The 19,946-nt window shown below is 54.2% G+C and overlaps 1 protein-coding gene across 2 annotated transcripts; it reads left to right on the top strand.

The window, feature by feature from the left end:
* Positions 1-392: 392 nt before the first annotated feature.
* Positions 393-19,946, top strand: BPIFB2 (BPI fold containing family B member 2). 2 transcript variants are annotated; one of them, XM_082360537.1, is made up of 16 exons: positions 393-493; positions 1,265-1,408; positions 3,673-3,766; positions 5,625-5,729; positions 6,641-6,787; positions 8,266-8,326; positions 9,705-9,765; positions 14,103-14,194; positions 14,466-14,651; positions 14,878-14,931; positions 15,501-15,671; positions 16,187-16,254; positions 16,419-16,464; positions 17,180-17,243; positions 17,621-17,697; positions 19,657-19,946. In XM_082360537.1, exons 2-16 carry the CDS (start codon positions 1,300-1,302, stop codon positions 19,696-19,698), a joined length of 1,377 nt encoding a protein of 458 aa, XP_082216663.1. In that variant the 5' UTR covers positions 393-493; positions 1,265-1,299; the 3' UTR covers positions 19,699-19,946. The 2 variants fall into 2 exon arrangements, with proteins under 2 accessions (XP_082216663.1, XP_082216664.1); XM_082360538.1 differs by lacking the exon at positions 14,878-14,931.

Raw genomic sequence — 19,946 nt, 5'->3', positions numbered from 1 at the left:
GGGTGAAGTACGTGACCAGGAACAGGGCTCAGTCGGTTGGGGCTCAGGTAGCCTCCTGCGCCTCCTAGAAGAGCTGGGTTTCCGCGTGGAGGCGCAGGTGCAGAGGTCAGTCATCCTCCTGGCTTTGGGCATCCCTTTCCTCCTGGGCCTGGCCCAGGGGCGAAGAGGGGACCTCCCGGGGGCAGCCTTCCTTCTAGAGATCTGTTGATCTTTGAGGCCCCAAAGCTGCCCGGCCCCAGGGTCTTGCAGTGGTTGGCAGCGGGCTTGCTACGTGGACGTGGCAGCCCCCCCGCACACGTGGGATCACACACTTTGGCAAAGGCCATGTTTGCAGGGAAAACACTTGCAACCACAAGCAAACCTGCCCCTCCCTGGATACCCCCCAGTGGGCCCTGTGTACCGGGGAGCCTCATAAAGCAGTTTCCGCACCTGCCCCGGGCCGCGGAGGGCTTGGCTGGGACTGAGAATCCACCTACCCCGGGAACTGCCTGAGGTAGGAACGGAGATGGGGCTGGCACTCCTCCAGGGAGGAGCCTTGACTTTTCCATCTGTTCAGTGGGGATGCTACTTCCAAAAACCTTCTGCAGAAGGGTGCATCCCTGGTCTTGCTGTGGGACACTGGGCAAGTGCCGCCTCACTGGGCCTTAGTTACCCATCTGAGCAGTGGCCCCCCGGTCCCGCTTGACTCCCTCTCCCCAAGTCCACCCAGCTGGGCTGGGTCGGGAGGGGCCGGGGGCCATGTGAGAGGCCTACACTTAGGACATACCTCACTTGGCACAGGATGAGATGAGGATGGGAACCACCCTGGGTCCTCTGGCTGGGTTCGGACAACTGGGCACCAGGCTGGGTTGGATTCCTGGCATCAGACGACACAGGCCTGGGCCTTGGGGTGCTGGGCCTGGGCTCCCTCCTTGGGACAGGAAGCTGCCCTCAGTCTCCACATCTGGGAGTCTCTCCATCCTCCTTTGGCACAACTTGGGTCCTGCACGCACCGGGTCCTAGTTTGCTGTGTGGCCCTAGGCAAGGCCATGTCTTCTCTGGGCCTTGGGGGCCATTTCCAGACCAGATGTCCCCGTGGTTCCTGATGAAGCAGGCTGGGAAGGGGATTCTTCCCCATGCAGAGATGCAAAACCTGATGTGTGGCGGGTCGTGAGCAGGGCTGGGATCACCACTCACGGCTTGTGACGTCCTGGCTGGGGTAGGTTTAAGCCGCCCAGGGTGGGACAGCTCTGGACAAGTTCCCTGATGCTTGTCCCCACCCCAGCGCACAGATCCTGGGGGGCAGGGGCCAGGGCCGCCATGGCTCGGGCACGCGGGCTGGGCCTGCTGTTGGCGTTGCTGTTGCCCATGGTCGGTGCCTCCAGGCCGGACACCGTGGTCAGACTCAACAAGGAAGTGCTGAGCTACGGTAAGAGACGTGCCACCAGGCTGTCCTGCGTGTGTCTCTGCATGAGCATGTGCTTGTGAGCCCATGTCTGTGCGTGTGTGTACGATCCTAAGTGTACGCGTGCATCGATGAGCTCAAAGCCCCACAGGGACCTGGATTTTCTCTCTTCTGCCGCTGCGTCCCTGGCCCCCAGACAGTGCTGCTCAACAAGTATTTATTAATGAATAAATAAATGAATGCGTGAGTGGGAGTTACATGCCGTGCCCGGTGTGCACATGTGCTCCCGTGCCCGAGTGATGTGAGGATGGGTCGGTGTGAGGGGCTCCTTTTGCTTGTGTGCGTCTGGTATGAGTTTGAAAATCCATGGAGATGTGCCCACGTGTGTTGGGGAGGGTGCCTAACCGCTGGCCTGTGTGCGAGGGCCACAGTGCAGGCCTGAACGTGTGTACCGCTGTGGCTGTGCACCCTGAGTGTACGTATGCCTGGGGGCCTGCATGCGCATGCGTGCTGGGGAGAGGCACATCTAGCGCTGCTGGGCTCACAGTGAGAACCAGCCCCTCTCTGGGCCCTTTTTGGGCGAGGCCTGTGTCCCATGTCTCTGTTCCCTCCTTCCAAGTCCTGTCCAGTCCTAGGGCAGAGGGCAAAATGAGGACATCTAGGCCCAGGAAGGGACAAAAGCTGCCCACCAGCTGTCCCCGTGGAGGCTTTTGGGATCCCACCAACGCTGGGTCAGCGGTGAGAGATCAGAAGCTCTTTTCCCCAAGGCCAGACCAAACTCAGATAACAATGTGAGAAACTCAGGTCAGACAGTGGAGGGGACTTTCAGGGGTCCCAGGCCACAAAGCAGCGAGGCAGTGGCTCAAGGAAGCTGCAGGGTCCCCATGGGGCACACACAGCCTTCCGGAACCTTGCATCCGGGCACATGGGCAGACAGTGAAAGGGGTCAGTGATCCGTGTTAGAGTGGCACATGGATGACTGCAGGCAGGGAAGGAGGCCTGCTGCCCTCCCCTGGGTCCCTCCCTCTGCTGTGCTGTGTGAGCCTCCTTTGTCCCCAGACAGCCCTCCCGGGTGCACCTGCCTGTTTGTTCTCAGCGGAAACAAACTGCCGAGAACACACTGCACACACCTCTTCCATGGCCGGGATGGTGGCTTTTTACACCCGTCCCATCCCGCAAGCCCCAGGGTTCAAGCCTGTGTCAGGGGAGCACTGTGGATGGAGTCCAGAGGCCTGGGTGTGAATCTCAGCTCAGCCGCAGACGGTCAGGCAGGAGACGTTCAGGTCTCCTCGGGAGCATGGAGACCACCACCTTTATGCTCTAGGGTCTGCAGAAACTGAGACCCAGAGGGGCACAGGGACTCCCCAGGTCCCACAGCGAGTCTGAGGGAAGTTCGGGCCTCTGGGCTCCTCCTTTGATGCTCCCTTCTTGCACCACAACCTCTCATTTTAATTCTGCTCGTGTTTAATTGTTTAGTTAGCGCCTCTGTCAGCCCAGCAGCCCAGGTACGGGAGGAAGTCCAGGGCCTTGAGGGCCGGGGGCCTTGGCCCAGATCTGACTTCTCCTGGCTAGGGTGCTCAGCGCTCGGAAAACTGGGCCTAATATTGTACTGACGTCATAGAATTTTGAGGAAAACTAAAGCCCTCAGAACAGTGCCTGGCACAGAAGAGCACTGTAGAAGTGCTAGCCATTATTACTGCAAAAAACAAATAGCCATGGGAGCTAACATTTCCTGTGAACTGAGTCAGTCTTTACAAGGACCCCATGTGACAGGCACCATTCTAGTCATTGCAGATGAATAGCAGGGGACATGAGGCACAGGGCCGCCACACAGAGAGTGAGTGGCAGAGCTGGGGTTTGCACCCAGAATCTGAGGGACTCCAGAGCCCTCAGCCTCCAGGTGAGGCGGTCCCCACCCCATCCCCCCAGGACGGGGAAATGCTCCTTCTGCCTGGGGGCTTGTGGCGGCTCCCGGGGAGGTGGGGTCTGATCAGATCCTTGCAAAAGGGCACAGGGTGTTACTGTTTTCGAGGAGAGGGTGGACACGTAGAATTTGGAGAGGCAGAAGTGAGAGAGGCGGAAAGGCACGTCTGGAGGGGCCTGGTGGGGTCGTGCACCCAAGGTGGGCACATGGGGAGCCAAGTGGCCCCCCATGCACCCGTGGACAAGGCCACCCCTTCCAATCTCTGAGTTCTCTCTGCCCAAGGTGTGGGGAGGATGGTGGGCAGTGTGGTCTCTCTCGGTGGCTCCTGAGGACAACCTGACCTCACCCTGCTCTGGCCCCTCAGTGGCTGAAGCCGGGAAAGCCCCTCTCCAGCGCGCCCTGCAGGTCACTGTTCCGCATTTCCAGGACTGGAGTGGAGGGGTGTTCCAGCCCACCAGGTGAGTGCTTCCCTCCCCAGGTTAGATACTCCCACCTGCCGGCTGAGTGGAGGATTTACGAGATGGGACCAGGCATGGGGACCTGGTGCCTCTTAATTAGTAGATTTCTACACCCAGGGGCCAAGACTGTGGCTCCTGGGTCCCCAGGGCTGGCAAGACCCTTGGCTACTTCCTCCAAAAGCCAGACACTGAATCTGGACACAGATCTGAGCCTAATTTACCCCTACAGCCCCCTGTAATGCAGAGAGGCTCAAAGGCAGAGGTAGGTGGGGGCACCTCAAACTCAGACACTTTTAGGGGCTGGGCTAATTGTGGGAACGCAGACTCATTATAGCCAGGACTCTGGATTTCCAAGAGAATCCATATATACATATGTGTGTGTGTGTGTGTGTGTATATTATATATGTATAAGAACTCATATATGTATATATGAATATATATGTTCCTATAAGAAGCCATATGTATTTTTTGACTCTTGCTAGCAATAATTTTATTTCTTCATCATTGTGATCATCATCATCAGCAACAAACATGCAGTTTCTTCCTTCTTCAGAGGTAGCATTGTAAAATGGGTGCTACAATCTGCCTATGGTACAAAGTTTATAAATGCAATACACCGATACAAAGTTGAAGCCATTAAAAAGAGCTTAATAACAACTTCTTGGAGATAATTAAATCTGATCCGGGGTGTTGATGGACTCTGTGAAGAGATTTAGAAACAACAGACAAACTGAAACATTTAGTAAACGATTTATTACTTGGGAAGGAGTGAAAGCAGAACTTTTCATGTGCTGCTGAGGGGTTTTCTCAGTTGCTCCAAGCTGACTTTCTTTCTGCTATGATCTTTAAATAGTGCAAAGCATCGAGAGCTGCATCACTCTGTGCATTGTCATAGGAGATCCCAGAACCATACTTGTATATTTAAAATCTATCAAGTTTTGAATGATGGCAACTAATTAAAAATCATTTAAAACTTTCAAACACTGGGTAGGTGAAAAGACAGCTAGCGTGGAAGCCCCCAGTTTGAGACCTTAGGGTAGGGCTGGGCTGCCGCTCGTGGTGTGGCTGATAATGTGGTGGCTGGGAACGTCAGTACCCAACAACTGAGGATCCCTAAATGATTTGCAGTCTGGCCACACAGAGGACATCATGTGGGTGTTTGAAAACAGCTCCAAGAGTCCTTGTTTGTAGATGTGGGAACACATCCAGAATGGTTGTCCAGTGAAAAGAAGCAGGTTCTAGGTCAGCCTGTGTCCTAAGGAGAGTCATGGAAAGATGTCACCCAAGTGCTAACAGTGAGAGTGTTTTGACGTGACTTTTAAAATTTATACCACTTTCTAGTGCTCCCCACAACTAACTACTGTGCAGGAAAAAAAAATGGCTTTCATTTAGGAAAAAAAAAAGAAATCTTAGGTTAGCTGGAGAGCGCTTAGCAGTCAGAACAAGCAGCTTTGAAGGGAGTGAGTTTCCCATTGCTGGAGGGCTACAGGCCAAAGCTGTTGACTAGAGGGAATTTCTGCCTTCTGTAGATGCCAGAGTCTTTCTTTCCCTACCTTCCCAGCTTTCCAGACCCCTGTCAGAAACTAAAATCCCTCCAAGACCTGAGTAATCATCTCACCCAATTCATGCCCAATGCTGGGGTCCTCTCTGCATCTTTTCCCTACTGGTTGGTTGGCTAACCTTGGCTTGCATGCCCTCTATGATGGAGAACTCACTACTTCTTCCTCATCCCTTAGTTCTAGTTGTCAGAATGTCCTTTATAAACACCAGCTGTGTGGGTGTGCTCAGAGCACCCACCCAATAGTTGATTCTGTGGTTTAAAGGGGGCCACCCTGTCACTTTGATTCCTACCCTGCAGGATTCAGATTCTGAATGTCCATGTGCCCCACCTTCAGCTGAAATTTATTGCTGGCTTTGGAATACACTTGTTGGCAGCCACCAATTTTACTTTCAAGATCTTTCGGTGAGTGAACCTCCTTGTTGGGAGCGGGAGAATTTTCAAGAACTCTCCGAGGGCAGAGTGAGAGGAGGGCGTTTAGCAACTTCCAGGATCCGAACTCAGACCTTCTGACTCTCTGTCCAGCACCCTCTCTCCAGTGTCTTCTCTCCCAGCCTCCAGTGGGGAGGGAGACAGTGAGAGAATTTCTGAGAGTCCAGACCCTACTCAACAGCTATGCAACTGGGCAGAATCATTTCACTTCTCTGACCCCCAGTTTCCTCCTCTGTAAAAACAAAACAAAACAAAATGAAACTTTGCAGCATGGCTATGAAGGTTGCAGTGAATGGATTCATTACTGTGATTAAAATTACATTACCCTTTCACAGTGCAAGGCACATAGTAGATGTTCAATAAAATATTAGAATTATTTCTGTGCATCAGTCACTTTATATGCATTTAATTTTCAAACTTGGAGCTGGACATTCTTATGTTAACTCCTCTGAGCTGACACTGCCATTTGAGAGGGCTCACTGGGGGCCAGGCTCCAAGCAGGATGTTTTCACATGATTGTCTCCTAGAAAACTCAGCACAGCAGCCCTGTGAGATAGGTACCACCTATCTTGTGTCCATTTTACAGAAGAAGAAACTGAGGCTCAGCAAGGGGAATGACTGGCCCAGGGTGTCGCAGTAAGAGGGTACAGGGAGCCAGAGTTCACGGTCAGCTGCTGCAATGTCTGTGACCCTGAGTGGAGTTTGGGAGAGCATCCGGCCTGCCCCAGGTGGGGCCATCTCATGTTGAGTGCAGGCCCTGCCTGTGTTAAATGGTCAGCAGGCTCTTGCTGGCGGGGAGGGCGGTGGTTGTGGCGTCTTGCATCAGTCAATGTGGGCTTGCTGGGCCACAGTGCCCCTGTGGCTCAGAACTGGTGTCCCTGCAGTGTCCCAGAGCCCCTGCATCTGATGCTACCCATGGCACTGCTGGCCGACACCCCTGTGAGCCAGGGCTCCATCGGGACCCCTGTGGTCAGCATCTCCAGCTGCTTCTCTCTCTTTGACAAAGCCATCGTGCTTGATGGCCATAACAGGTGGGTGCCTGTTGGGGGCTGGGCTGCAGGATCCCAGACACCGAGGCCGTGATGTCATTTCTTGAACTTTCTACTTCATCCAATCACCAAAACGGACCTGAGCACCGCACCCACCCGCCCCCTCGGTATCACACCTATTTTATGGCTGAGCACACTGAGGCTCAGAAAGGGGGAGGAAGTTGCCTGAGGTCACACAGTGAGTTTGTGGCCAGAGCCCATGTCCCCACTACTGCCCTGCACCACATGACAGTGCACACTGGCCATTAACATACTATATGGGGAGGGAGTCTGGGCTGGCAGCCGCTGTTAGGGACCTCAGAGGGCTGCCCCTCCCCGCAGAGATGAGGAGTCTGAGGCCCACGGTGGGGTTGGGACCCTCCAGGTTCTCCCCGTGAGTCAGGTGGCTGCTCCTATTGGCATCTAAAACTGACAGCCGCTCTACCTCCAGAGCACCTGCTGTGGGCTGGGTGTGCTCTGGGCCCTTTCTGTGCATCACCTCACAGTAGTCCTACCAGGTAGGTGGAAGCATTTCCCTCATTTTACAGGAGAGCAAACAGAGGCCTAGAGTGGTTAAGTGACTTGCCTAAGGTCACACGGCTGGCAAACGGGTTCAAACCCTGGCAGCCTGGCAAACCCAACCGCTGTGAATTCCTCTGCATTAGGTCTACACCTTCCCGCCCGTGGATGGGGGCTCACTGTGAGGTGGTTGAGTATTTTAGAGACTTAAGAGGGTGCGACATTTACACAAAGACTGGACTTCTTCCTCAGAGAAGACTTGGGTGTAAATCTATTCCCACCAGGGTCCCATGAGCAGCCCGTGTAACTCACAACCCCCCACGACCCCTCATGGTCCTCATGGGCAGGGGCTGCTCGTGGTTCATTGACGGGGAGATGGAGCCCAGAGTTTGATGCTGTTGAGAACATAGATGCCATCCTCCCACCTCCCCAAGAGGCCATTCAGTGAGGCTGGGAAGTGGCTAAGGTCAGCATTTTAGGAGACCAAAGAACCGTGATTGCCAATGGATCCGCGCAGAGGAACACGGACTCAGACCCACCTCTCAATGAGGAAGGGACTTTAGTAGGTGCATCACAGAGAAATGGGGCCCACGCAGGAAGCAGACCCGGGCCACCAGCCCCACCACCCCTCACCGGGCTCAGTGGCCATGAGGCCAGCTGGCCAAGGACGTGGCCGTGTCCGGCTTTTGCAACACCCTCTGTCTCCCTCGAGCCTGGCCTCATTCTCGCATCTCGGCCACTTCCGAACCTTGAGACCAATGACCCCCCTCTTGGCAGCTCAGTTCCTCCTCTGTGGGGACAGTCGTGCCTGTACTGTGCCTGGCACGTGGCAGGGTGTGGAGTGGGAATCACTGGTCCCCGGCCGAGGGGATAGTCTTTTCTCTGGGACCTGTGGTTTTGTGGAGAGACAGGCCCCAACGTGCCCACCTGGAGCTCAGGGGTCCTTCTGGTCTCTTCTTCAGCACAGCCCCTGCGCTGCTGGCCCCGCTGCAGAATCACATCAAAGCTGTGCTGCAGAACAAGGTAAAGGACCTTCCGCCAGACCCCGCGGAAGGCGGGCGTCGCTACCTCCAGGCGTGGCTAATGAACCGGGGATCACAGGCACGGGGGAGGTGGGGTGCTAGTGCTTTTCTTTTTTCTTCAGTAGAAGGCCCTTCGCGGGGCTCCCCCAATTTCCCCATGAGGGCAGGGAAGAGGCTGGGGCAACGGTCCCGTGCAATGACGTGGGGACCCAAGCAGGGCGTGGGTTTGGGGCTGCAGGGGAGGGGGGCTCATCTTCTCGGACCAGCCCCAGGGCCGAGCTGGAGCGTGGGGTGGGGACGGTGCTTTCGGGGCTGCGTGGCTTGTGAAAAGAGAACACAGTGCGAGCGGGCGAGGGCCTGGGCACCAGAGCCAGATGTGACCTGGCTTCCAATCCTGGTCCCCTCCTTCCCAGCTGTGAACCTTGGACAAGTCACCTAGCCTCCCTCTGCCCCTCCTTCCACATCTGTCAGGCAGAGAGAGTGAATGTCCCTAGTCCCTGGCGGGCTGGCTGTGGAGGCTGAGTGCATTACCGTCTGTGGAGACTTTACAACAGTCTGGGGAGAGTGAGTGCTGCTGTTACCGTTGCTATTTTAGCTCCTGCCATTGTCTGTGGGTGGTTGACTTGGTGAGCGATGGTGGCCCTGGGGCCAGGGTCCCACTGTCCCAGGGGAGCCAACTCTCCCTCCCTGCCCCTTCCCACCCCACTCCCACCTCTTTTAAGGGACATGAGTGGAGACCAAGTCAACCCACTGTGCGCCATCCCACACGCCCAAGAGGCAGGCCTCAGCGTCCCCATACTGCAGATGAGAACACTGAGGCTGGAGGGCTGAAGGCAGTACAGCCTGACCCGGCCCTCTCCTGTGCCTCCTGGCTTCGCCTGGCTCAGCCTCACCAGTTCTGGCCTGGACCAGCTGTGGCCGCCCCCGGCCTTGCAGTTTCCCCTCTGTCTCACCTCTGTCACACTGACCCCAGCTTCCTCCACTTCTCTGGTGGCCCACTGGCCCCGCAGGACTCCAGTCCCCTGGCCTGGCTGGCTGACCACTGCCTGCCCCCACTGCACGTGGCACCCTTCCACCTGCTGGCCTCTGGGCCCCAATGCATCAGGCTACCGGCCTCAGTCCCCTGGGCCTAGCTGTGGCCACCTCTGCTGTGTCCCACAGCCCCTGCCCTTTCCTCAGCGCCCGCAGGCCCCAGCTTCCCCTCTGAATCCCCAGGGCCCAGAGGAGGTGCTGGAAGATGCCCACTGGCTGGTGGAGGAAGGAAGGGCTCCTTGGTGGCTGGGTTGGGAGAGCTTCTAGACAGGGCTCTAGACCCTCCTAGCCTCACCCCCTCCCACCCTGAGTGCCACCCTAACCCGGCCGCCTCTGTCTTTCTGCAGCTGTGCCTGAGAATCTCCAACCTGGTGCAGGGCTTCAATGTCCACCTGGGCACTTTAATTGGTAAGACTGGGAGCCCAGGGGGAGGGCCTGGGGCCTCTGAGATCCTCTGGGGCCCCCATGACCCTTCAAAGACCCCAGCTTTGCATCAGGGTCCACCATTGGGAGGTCAATCATAGGATGACTGAACCATTATTGGTGGAATATGGGACTCTCCAAATTCTAGAACAAGTCTTTGAATGTTTAGTGTGTGTGTGTGTTGGTGGGGGGTACATCTCAGTTTGCAATTGCTTCGTCCCCTGCCTGGAGATTCAGGGACCCCATCCTCCCCTGGTTTAGCTGCCACATCTCCCACATTCTTTGCTGGACTCTCTTCCTGTCCCCCACAGTCAGGGCTCAGGCCCTTATATTCCTCCTCCTCCTGGACATCTCCTCCTGGAGGTCCCACAGGCTCCTCTGACTCAGCACATCCTCGACAGAACTCAAGCTCTTCTGCTCCCAAGTGCCCATGCACCTGTTTCCCACCTCAGGGGCCACGCACCACCCCGCAGGGGCCCAGAGCCAAGACTCCCCCCCTCTGCACTTTCCATCAGCCTTGTTCCACGCCTGATTTTTCCAGGGATCCTCGTTATCCAGGGAGCGCTAGGAGTGTACCAGGACAAGGCCACTGTCAGACTAGTCCCCCCAGAAGCAGACCCTGAGATGTGGATTTTAGTGCAAGTGGTTCAAACGGGGGTTGGTCCTAGGGAGCACTGGTTAGGGAGGGGGCTGTGAGACAGGGAGGGACAGGCGCCGCTGGGGGCACCTGGGGCTCACTCCCACAGGGGTCCCACTGGGGACTGAGTTGAACATGCCTAGTGTGATCCTACCTGAGGGGCAGGAGACGAGGTCTGTATCCACCAACTCCCATCAGTCACTGGTCACCTCCCCACCGCCCGCACACCTTCCTCCACCGCTGCTGACAGAGTCCCAGGGGCTCCCAGCCCTACACATAGTCTGCTTAGAACTATGCATCCTAAACAAGGCTTGGGCAGGTTCTCAACTTACAATATGGAACTAAAAGCTACAAAAGTTGGTCAGCTTCATCTTTTTAGGGGTATTTATCAATATTGAAGAACGACACTGGCAATTACCCACCCATCCCCAGACTGATCAAAGAATGCATCCTCTGTTGATTGGGGGGTAATATTTTCTCAGTGAGCCCCGAGCATAATCCAGGGCATCCTCTGGTTTTTCACAAACCTATTTTGAAGCTGCTCCTGTTTGAAGTGCACCTTCTTCTACCCGATGGCTTTGCCTGGGATTCTGGTGTTTCTTCTGTGTTACTGTCATTGACTTTGTGAAATCCAGAGCCGCAGACTGTTGGCAGCTGCACTTGGCAATCCGTTGGCTCTGCCTTTGAGTCAGGGGTTTGCACCTAACTCTCATACAGCCCAGGACAGGCGTGCAGGAATGGAGGGTGTGGGGACAGGTGTGTGGGGCGACATGTTGGTGTTAAGCCAGGAGGGATGTCTGGCAGGGTCCACGTTTATCCTTGGTGGCTTCTTTAGTGAATATTTTTATATCAAGGTAGCTTTGGCTTTCTTGTGCAAACGTCTAACCACAGTCTTATGAGGTGGCATCATTATCCCCAATTTATAGGTGGGAAATCAGAGGCTCTGAGTCTAAAATCCTCAGCATGGTGCCAGAGCCCTCCATGAATCAGCTCACCTGGGTTTTCTCATCCTCCTCACCGGTCCACCTACTGCTCTGTTCACACTTCCCAGCCCGGCTCAAAGTCTGGGGAACATTGCTTGACTTGCCCCACTCCCCTCACTGCCCCAATCCCAATATTACCTTAATAGGAGGTACCGAGAGGCCACAGAAAATGGACTTGGAATCAAAGGACATGGGTGTGAATTCTGGCCCTGTTTCTCACTTGCTGTGTGACCTTAGGGAAGTCACTCCATCTCTCTGAGCTTAATCATTCCATCCAAAAATAGGAATCAAAATTTCTACTTTTCCCACGTGTTGCTACAAGACAGCACAGGTTATGTACCTGGTGTGCAATAAACTCAATAAACGTTAGTCTCTCCCTTCTCCCTCAGAGGGGTTGTCTCTGTCAAGATGCCTTGTAATTGGGTTCATACCAAAGACCAGCTCTTGCCCTTGTCTTTGAGGAATTTTTAAAAATCTAGTAAAAGAAACCTAAGTGTCCAGCCCTAGGGGACTGTTTACATGAGTCATGTACACATGGAACGTGGAGTGACAGGAACCATTGAAAAGTGTAGTTTAAAGGGGCATTTGATCACTTAGCCATATGCCTGGCAAAATACAATATTAGAAGAGCTTTACTCTAGCATTATTAGTTCCATTTTACAGATGCAGAAACTGAGGCAGTCTACCATGAGAGCTTCTGCTTTTAAGTAAGCTATCATACCACTCTGTCAAGAAAACAAGGACACAAAACTATATATAGCTTTGCTCCAGTTTGAGAGAGAGAGAGAAAGTTTATTTCTGTAAAAGAAAATACTGAAAAAGAAATAAATTTGAGATTCTGAGTTATATTTTTTCCATATTTTAAGAATTTTCTATATGTCCACAAAAATATGTATCATTATTTTACAATTTTTAATGTTTTTATTCATTTAAAAACATATAATATTTTTGGTAGTGTCCAGTACTATGAGTTTTGACAAATAAATGCATATGGTCATCACATGTTCATTGCAGCTCTATTTACAATAGCCAGGACATGGAAACAACCTAAGTGTCCATTGACAGATGAATGGGTAAAGAAGATGCGGCTCATATATACAATGGAATATTAGTCATAAAAAGAAATGAAATTGAGTTATTTGTAGTGAGGTGGACGGACCTAGAGTCTGTCATACAGAGTGAAGTAAGTCAGAAAGAGAAAAACAAATATCGTATGCTAACATTTATATATGGAATCTAAAAAAAAAAAAAAAAAAGTTCTGAAGAACCTAGGGGCAGGACAGGAATAAAGACGCAGACGTAAAGAATGGACTTGAGGATGCGGGGAAGGGGAAGGGGAAGCTGAGACGAAGTGAGAGAGTGGCATTAACATATATACACTACCAAATGTAAAATAGATAGCTAGTGGGAAGCAGCCGCATAGCACAGGGAGATAAGCTCCGTGCTTTGTGACGACCTAGAGAGGTGGGATAGGGAGGGTGGGAGGGAGACGCAAGAGGGAGGAGATATGGGGATATAGGTTTATGTATAGCTGATTCATTTTGTTATACAGCAGAAACTAACACACCATTGTAAAGCAGTTATACTCCAATAAAGATGTTAAAAAAAAAACAATAACAAAAAAACCATGCATATGGTCGTGTAACCACCACCACACTTGAAATAGAGGACATTCCACCAGCCCCCAAAATCTCTTTGTGCTGCTCCGCTCCTCCCACCTTCATCTTTGACACCACTGATCTGTAGAAATGGAGTCATACTATCAATATATTGCTTTTACCATAATAAATTTCCAAAATATTAGAGAAAATAAAATGAAATCCAGAAGAGACAGTAGAAAATCAGACAGAAATCTGAATGCACACACACACACACACACACACACACACACACACACAGAGGCACACTTAAACCTTGGTTATCCAGAGTCTTTGGGGGAGGAGCTCTTGCTAAGAGGGCTTTCCTGACAGCGAGGTTGAGGCTTCCCCTGCCACGCCGTCTAGTCGTGTCCAGAGATGTCTTTCCCACAAGTGACTCACCCTTTGCAAATGTCCCAGTCAGAATATTTTGAGCCTTTGGGGAACTACCCTTATAGGAACTGAGTCCTCAGCTCGCCTCCCTGGGGGCCTCTCCAAGGATCTGTGGCGGGCGGGCACTGCTGTGCTCCTGCGCTGAATGGCCCCAAGGGGTGTGCCTTCTGAGTTCTTGTAGGAGAGGTGTGTTTAAGTGGAGAGAGAGTAGCTTTGGAATCAGACGGACCAGGTATACAATCGGGCCATGACTGAACTCACCAAACTATGTGTGTGTGTGTGTGCTTGCATGTGTGTGTGTGTGTGTGTGTGTGTGAAGGGTTCCAAACCCTACAGCGGTCTGGACCTTGATAAATGTGAGCTCCCTTCTTTTTCTCTGGTTCTTTCTTGCCTTTTGCAGGGGGTATTTGTGCCTGAAGTGACACTTCTCCTTCCTTCTAATTTGGGATCTCTAGCCTTCCACTGATTGGGAAAGCAGAAACCAAAACGGTTAGAATTGTATCTCAGCTAACAGTCAACAGCTTGTGAGTGGCTGCATCTTGGGTGTGCATTTTGCTCCTTAAATTTGCTTACTCGCAGGGCCTTTTCCTGCCTCTTTTCTTGGCCTGGGTCTGGCATTGGTGGATAATGCTAAGAATGCCATCTTTTGTTCTTTACCCTGGTTTCATTTAGGCCTCAGCCCTATTGGTCCAGAGTCCCAGGTTCACTACTCCATGATCGACACACCCACCATCACCAATGACTACATTTCCTTGAATATCAACGTAAGTGCCTCCTTGTCAGCCCAGAGCTGGGGTCTTGTTGCCTCTGGAGTCCTTAGTGTTCTGGAAGATTCCTAAAGGAGCAAGGGAGTTGAGGGGAGAGGAGCTGGGACAGCCTTCCAGGTGGGAGCATGGCACGTAGGCAAAGGTGTGAGGCTGACAACATGTGGCATCTTGGGTTGGGCGGCATCTCACAGCCCAGGATCTGCCATGGAGCTGCCTGCCTATTGAGGCCCCACTGCTGTTCTCCCCCTTCTCACCCCCAACCCCATAGGCTGTTCTCTTCCTCCTGAGCAGACCCATCGTCCTGCCTGTGGATACCACCCCCTTCGTGCTGCCACAGCACGTGGGCACCAGGGGTGCCATGGCAACCGTGGGCCTCTCCCAGGACCTGTTTGACTCTGCCATCCTGCTGCTGCAGAAGGCTGGTGCGCTCAACCTGGACATCACAGGGCAGCTGGTGAGAGCTGGTCCTGCTGCCCAGGGCACGTGGGGTACACGTGCCCGGTGGCCCAGCCTGGGGAGACCGTGCTGAGGCCAGATCATGGGTGGGTGGGGCAGCTGGAGTTTTGGGGCCACAGGGTGGCTGTTGGAAGGGTTAGACGGGGTTGGTGGGGAGGCAAGAGGTGGCCTAGCTTGGGGAGTGGCTGCCCTAAAACCTGTCATGTGTCGGGGGCTGATTTCAGAAGTCAGATTACAACCTGCTGAACACGTCCATGCTGGGCCAGCTCATCCCCGAGGTTGGTGATGTTTCTGGTCATCCCAGGGGCTGAGACCCGGGATTTGGGTGGGAGGCTCTCTGGGCTGTGGGGTCTTCGCTGGCTCATGTCTGCTCCACGTGGGGTCCAGCACCTACCTTTCCATCTGCATCTCCTCCGTCTCGGGGAGGCCCCTCCTTCTGCCCAGACGTCACGCCATTTTCTCCCCTCTGTGCAGTGCACAAGTGGTACCCTCTGCCTGCGCTGTCTTTTCTGCTTCCTTTCCCTGATCCATCTTCAAGTCCAAGCTCAGGGATTACCTCTAGGGGAGGACTAAACCCCTCATCTGGTCCAGGAGCCTCCTTGCGCTCTCACGCCCCTGAGCTGCCCTCCCTCCTGGCACAGATCACACAGGTTGTGCCTGTCTTCATGTGACCACCCATCAGACTGGGTGTCCCTGAGGGCAGGGGCCGGGGGTGAACCCACCTCTGTGGCCCCGGCACTTACAGCACAACGGTGGCTTGATCAGCGTCTGAGGAATGACGAGCAAAGAGCCCACCCAGCCTTCGCCCCCAGGTGCCCTCCTCCCTCTCTCCCCCTCTGCTCCCCAGGTGGGCCGTCAGTTCCCTGAGCCCATGCCCCTGGTACTCAAGGTGCGGCTGGGTGCCACACCCACAGTCACACTCCGGACCAACAACGCCACACTGCGGCTGCAGCCCTTCGTGGAGGTCCTGGCCCCGGCGTCCAACTCGGCTTTCCAGTCCCTCTTCTCCCTCGATGTGGTGGGTGAGGTGGGCTGCGTGGGGCTGGCCAGGGGGTGGGCGACTCTCAAGGAGACCTCACTTCCTCCTGCACTCTCCTCACTTGCTCTGTTCTAGCCCCACTGGGGTCCTTGCTGTTCCTTCCATGTGCTAGGACATTCCTGCCTCAGGACCTTTGCATGTGCCGTACCCTGTGGCTAGGGCACTCTTCCCCTGGCTCTTGGCATGGCTGGCTTCTCCTCATCTTTCAGGTCTCAGATTAAATGTTGCAGCCTTCCTCCGGGCAGCCTTCCGGGACCACCCTGAGAAAGATGGCCCCCATCTCTCCAAACGCCACTCTGCCTTCATGGCACCCACCACTCTCTGAAAGGATCCTGTCTGATTACTTTGGTTGCTGTTCACCTCCTCCAGTGGCCTGTGCTCCACAAACACCTGAATGAATACAGCGGTGGGTGGGAGACTGGGGTAGTTGGTGGCCAGCTGAGAGTTCCCACGTGGCTCTGTGCCCTTTGACCCTCTTCTCCCCACGTGTCCAGGTAGTGAACCTGAGCCTCCAGCTCTCCGTGTCCAAGGTGAGGCTTCGGGGGACCACATCTGTGCTGGGGTAAGTGAGGCCTCCTGGACCCAGCAGCCTCAGTGTGTTCCTTTGTGCAACGTGCCTGCAATCACCCATCACAGTGTCAGTCAGAGGAGCTTGGGGTGCAGCAGGCGTGGTACACGGGTGGCGGGCACTAGGCCCCTTTCTTAACCCCTCTGCTTCCCTTTCAGGAATGTCCAGCTCACTGTGGCCTCCTCCAATGTGGGCTTCATTGACGTGAGTATGGGGCTGGGGTCTCCGGAGACCCCCTCACTGGGTGGGGCAGGCCGTGAGCCCGGGGAGAGGCAGCATGAGCGTGTGTGCTCACACGCATGTGTGCTCTGATCAGGCTTCCTCCCCGGGCGCTTCGGGACAGTGGTCAGGCGGCAGCCCCTCCATCGGACAGTCAGTCTGTCCCGGGCTGTCTGTCTGCGGGGCAGCCGGTCAGTCAGCCTCAGCTCCTCAGTGGGGTCAGTCAGCTGTCCTGTCACTCTGCCTGGGTGTCGATGGCTCGCCAGCCCTGCCCTCAGCCCAAGAATCACTGAGGCCAATAGTAAGTGATCTGTAGAGGCCAGTGTCAGACAGTGTCGGCCACTCTTTCAGTCACATGATGTGCCTGGGCCACCAGCCACCGTGCATTCCTTTGTCGGGTGGCCCATCAGTCTGTCCATGGTCAGTTGATCTGTCTGTTGGTCGGCGCCAAAAGGGCAGCCGGTCTACCTGCTGGTCACGCAGTGACTGTCAGTCAGTCAGCAGTTCCCAGGGGCCTGATGCTGACCCGACCCTGGGGGTAGTAGCTGAGCTCTGCTTGAAGCCTGGACAGGGGTGACCTGTCCTCCTCCCTCCCCTGTGCCTCTGCCATCTGTCGGTCTGTCTGTGTGTTCATGTGTCTCTCCTGGCCCCTCGCTGGGGCGGGCCTGTGGTCCCCATCTCCCTGGCTCCGTGGCTGCAGACGGACCATGTGCAGCCACTCGTGGGCGCTGTGTTTGAGAAGCCCCTGCTGGACCACCTCAATGGTGAGCTCTGCCCTCTGCCCCAGTGTGGCCCCTCTGTTCCCCTCCTGCCCCCCCATGCCTGCTCCAGGCTTGGTCTCGGCCCCTTCCCACCTCCTAGGCCCGGAAGCTAAGAGGGTGGCCTTGGGATTCCAGCTGCCTGTGCGTGCATCTTGGCTCAGCTGTTTAGCAGCTGTGTGGTCTTACCTAAGTTCTGTTCCCTCCCTGAGCCTCAGTTTTCCCTTCTATAAAGTGGATATAATAATAACAGCTCCCACCTCCTGCGTATCTGTGGAACTCGGTGTCATGATGCACACGAGGACTTCAGCAAGTGGCCAGCTCCAGGTGATACTTCGTTACCGCCTCCAGGCGGAACTTGATTTCTCCTTTCCCTCGTACAGCTCTCTTGGGCATGGGGGTTGCACTCCCCCACGTGGTCAACCTCCAGTACGTCACCCCTGAGATCTTTGTCTACGAGGTGAGAGCCTTTGGGTGTGACCAGAGGGGACTCCTCCATCTTTGGAGGGAGGCTGGGCTCGGGGAGGCGGGGGCGTCACCTCTCTCCCTCCCTCCCTGCTAGTGCACTCAGTGGGGTCCAGGGTCAGCCAGGCCTGGGAGTGCCCCCTGCCCAGACCACGCCATGAATCATCGGCTGCAATGAGATGGAAAATTCCAGATGTCAAGAGACATTGGAGCAGGGGTTTCACCCACCCTTCAGTCCTGATCAAAATCACACCAGGCCACATTCGGAGGATTTGGACCTTCAGTGGTCCCATGACTCTGTGCCCTGGGATAGGCACGGCCCCTGTGGTGTCTGGGGGAGGATGAGAGAGGGGGTTCTTCCAGCGTTGTACACAAACCTCCACAGGCCGGATGGTGGGAGAGGGATCCTGACTCTTCTAAAATGGATTTCCCTGGATCAGAAATTGTGGGCCCAGGGTGAAATTCAATCGCCACTGCCCAGCGTGAGATCCTACTTCTTTCTGTTTCACCTGAGATATAAAAGGATAATATTCTTCCTAATTCATTCAGTAAGACATGCATGGGACAGAAAGCTTAAGCAAGGCCCTTCAAGCCCAACATCTGTGTCATTCACACCCCCTGAGTGGAACTGGCTGATGTCTTTCAGGGAGGATGCCCTCATTGCCTAAGAACAGTGGTCCCAAGGCGACTGGCTGATCTACCCCGCTAAGCAGTGACAATCAGCACACGTTGGAGCAGGGCTTTTAGTGGGAATTTCCCCAAGACTTCCCTGATCAGGCAGGGTCGGTGGCTGACCCACCTTGGCACTCCCAAATCCAGCCACCTGGGACCAATGTCAAAGGTCCCTAGACCATCACTGCCTGATAGAACTTCCTGCAAGGATGGAAATCTGTAATGTCCAAGGCAGCAGCTACTGTCAGCCATTGGGCACACGTGACTATTGGGCACTTGAAATGTGGTCAGTGCAACTGAGGAGGTGAATTCTAAATTTTACTTAATTTTACTTAATGTAAATGTACAGTAGTCCCCCTTATCTTCAGGGGATACGTTCCAAGACCCCCAGTGGATGCCTGAAACTGCAAATAGATAGTACCAAACCTGTATATATTGAATACTGTGTTTTTCCTATACTGAGGTGCAGGTAGTGTGTACAGCGTAGATCCGTTGGACAAAGGGATGACTCACATCCAGGGTAGGACAGAGCAAAATGACAAGGGATTTCATCATGCTACTCAGAACAGCATGAAATTTAAAACCTATGAATTGTTTATTTCTAGAATTTTCCATTTAATATTTTCGGACCATAGTTAAACTTGGGTATATGAAACCATGGATAAGAGGAAGAAACTGGAATTAGCCAGATGCTAATAGCTACCATATTGGACCATGTATGAGCTACACAAGTGCAGGCACTGGGTCTGGTTTTTCCTCTGCTGGGTCCCCAACACCTGGCACAAGGCTTGGCTCATAGTAGAGGATCAATGAAGATTTGTTGAATGAATGAATGAATGAATGAATGAATGAGAGAGAGATCAGCAGGCCCCCAGGAAGTTTCTGCAGTGCAGTGTAGAGAGTAGGGGACATATGGGGGGAAGTGCCTGGCTCTGCTGGGAAGACTTCGACTTGGAGAAGATACTCAGTGGTCTGAACTCTGGGTCATAAAACAGAGATGAGCCTGACCACGTAGGAAGCACAAATCAAGCTCCAGCCGCACACTGAGTGCTCTGCCCGTGTGATCTGGCTGCATCCTTATAGTAGCCTCGTGAAGCGGATGCTTTTACCACCCCCAAGTGACAGCAGGAAACTGAGGCCCAGAGAGGCAAACGACTGTCCTCGGGACACACACAGCAAGAGTGGCAGAGCATGAACTTAGAGCCAGGCTGATGGGGTGGCTGGGGGTCCTATGGTCCTCGTGTGGCCTCTGACCTGGCCCGTGGTTGTCTTTGTCCTTCAGGGCTACATCGTGGTGTCCAGTAGACTCTTGTACCAGCGCTGACGTGGGACCACTCGGAGAGCTGCTCTGGGGACCCTTTTGCCTCAAGCCACTTGGGAAACTGAGGCAAAGCCACACTTAGTCATCGCCAGCAAGCTGGATGGCCCAGTCAGGCTGCTTAATCCCACTCCTCCGCCCCTCCTTCCCCAGCCCCCTCCTTCCTTCATCTCCTCCTTGGAAGGAGCAGATAGCTCCTCCAGGCTGTAGAGACCTGTCTCCTCTTGCATTAAACATCTTCTCTTGAGCTGCAA

Source organism: Balaenoptera borealis (assembly GCF_965194805.1).
Source record: "Balaenoptera borealis genome assembly, chromosome: 16".
NCBI classification, from domain to species: Eukaryota; Metazoa; Chordata; class Mammalia; order Artiodactyla; family Balaenopteridae; genus Balaenoptera; species Balaenoptera borealis.
This window is presented reverse-complemented; position numbering and strand designations above follow the sequence as displayed.

Excerpts from the sequence above, each read along its gene's own strand:
- BPIFB2 (XM_082360537.1), top strand. The coding sequence starts at position 1,300 with ATGGCTCGGGCACGCGGGCTGGGCCTGCTGTTGGCGTTGCTGTTGCCC. Across the intron at positions 14,652-14,877 it reads TGGACATCACAGGGCAGCTG|AAGTCAGATTACAACCTGCT; the intron begins GTGAGAGCTGGT and ends GGCTGATTTCAG. Across the intron at positions 15,672-16,186 it reads CCCTCTTCTCCCTCGATGTG|GTAGTGAACCTGAGCCTCCA; the intron begins GTGGGTGAGGTG and ends CCACGTGTCCAG.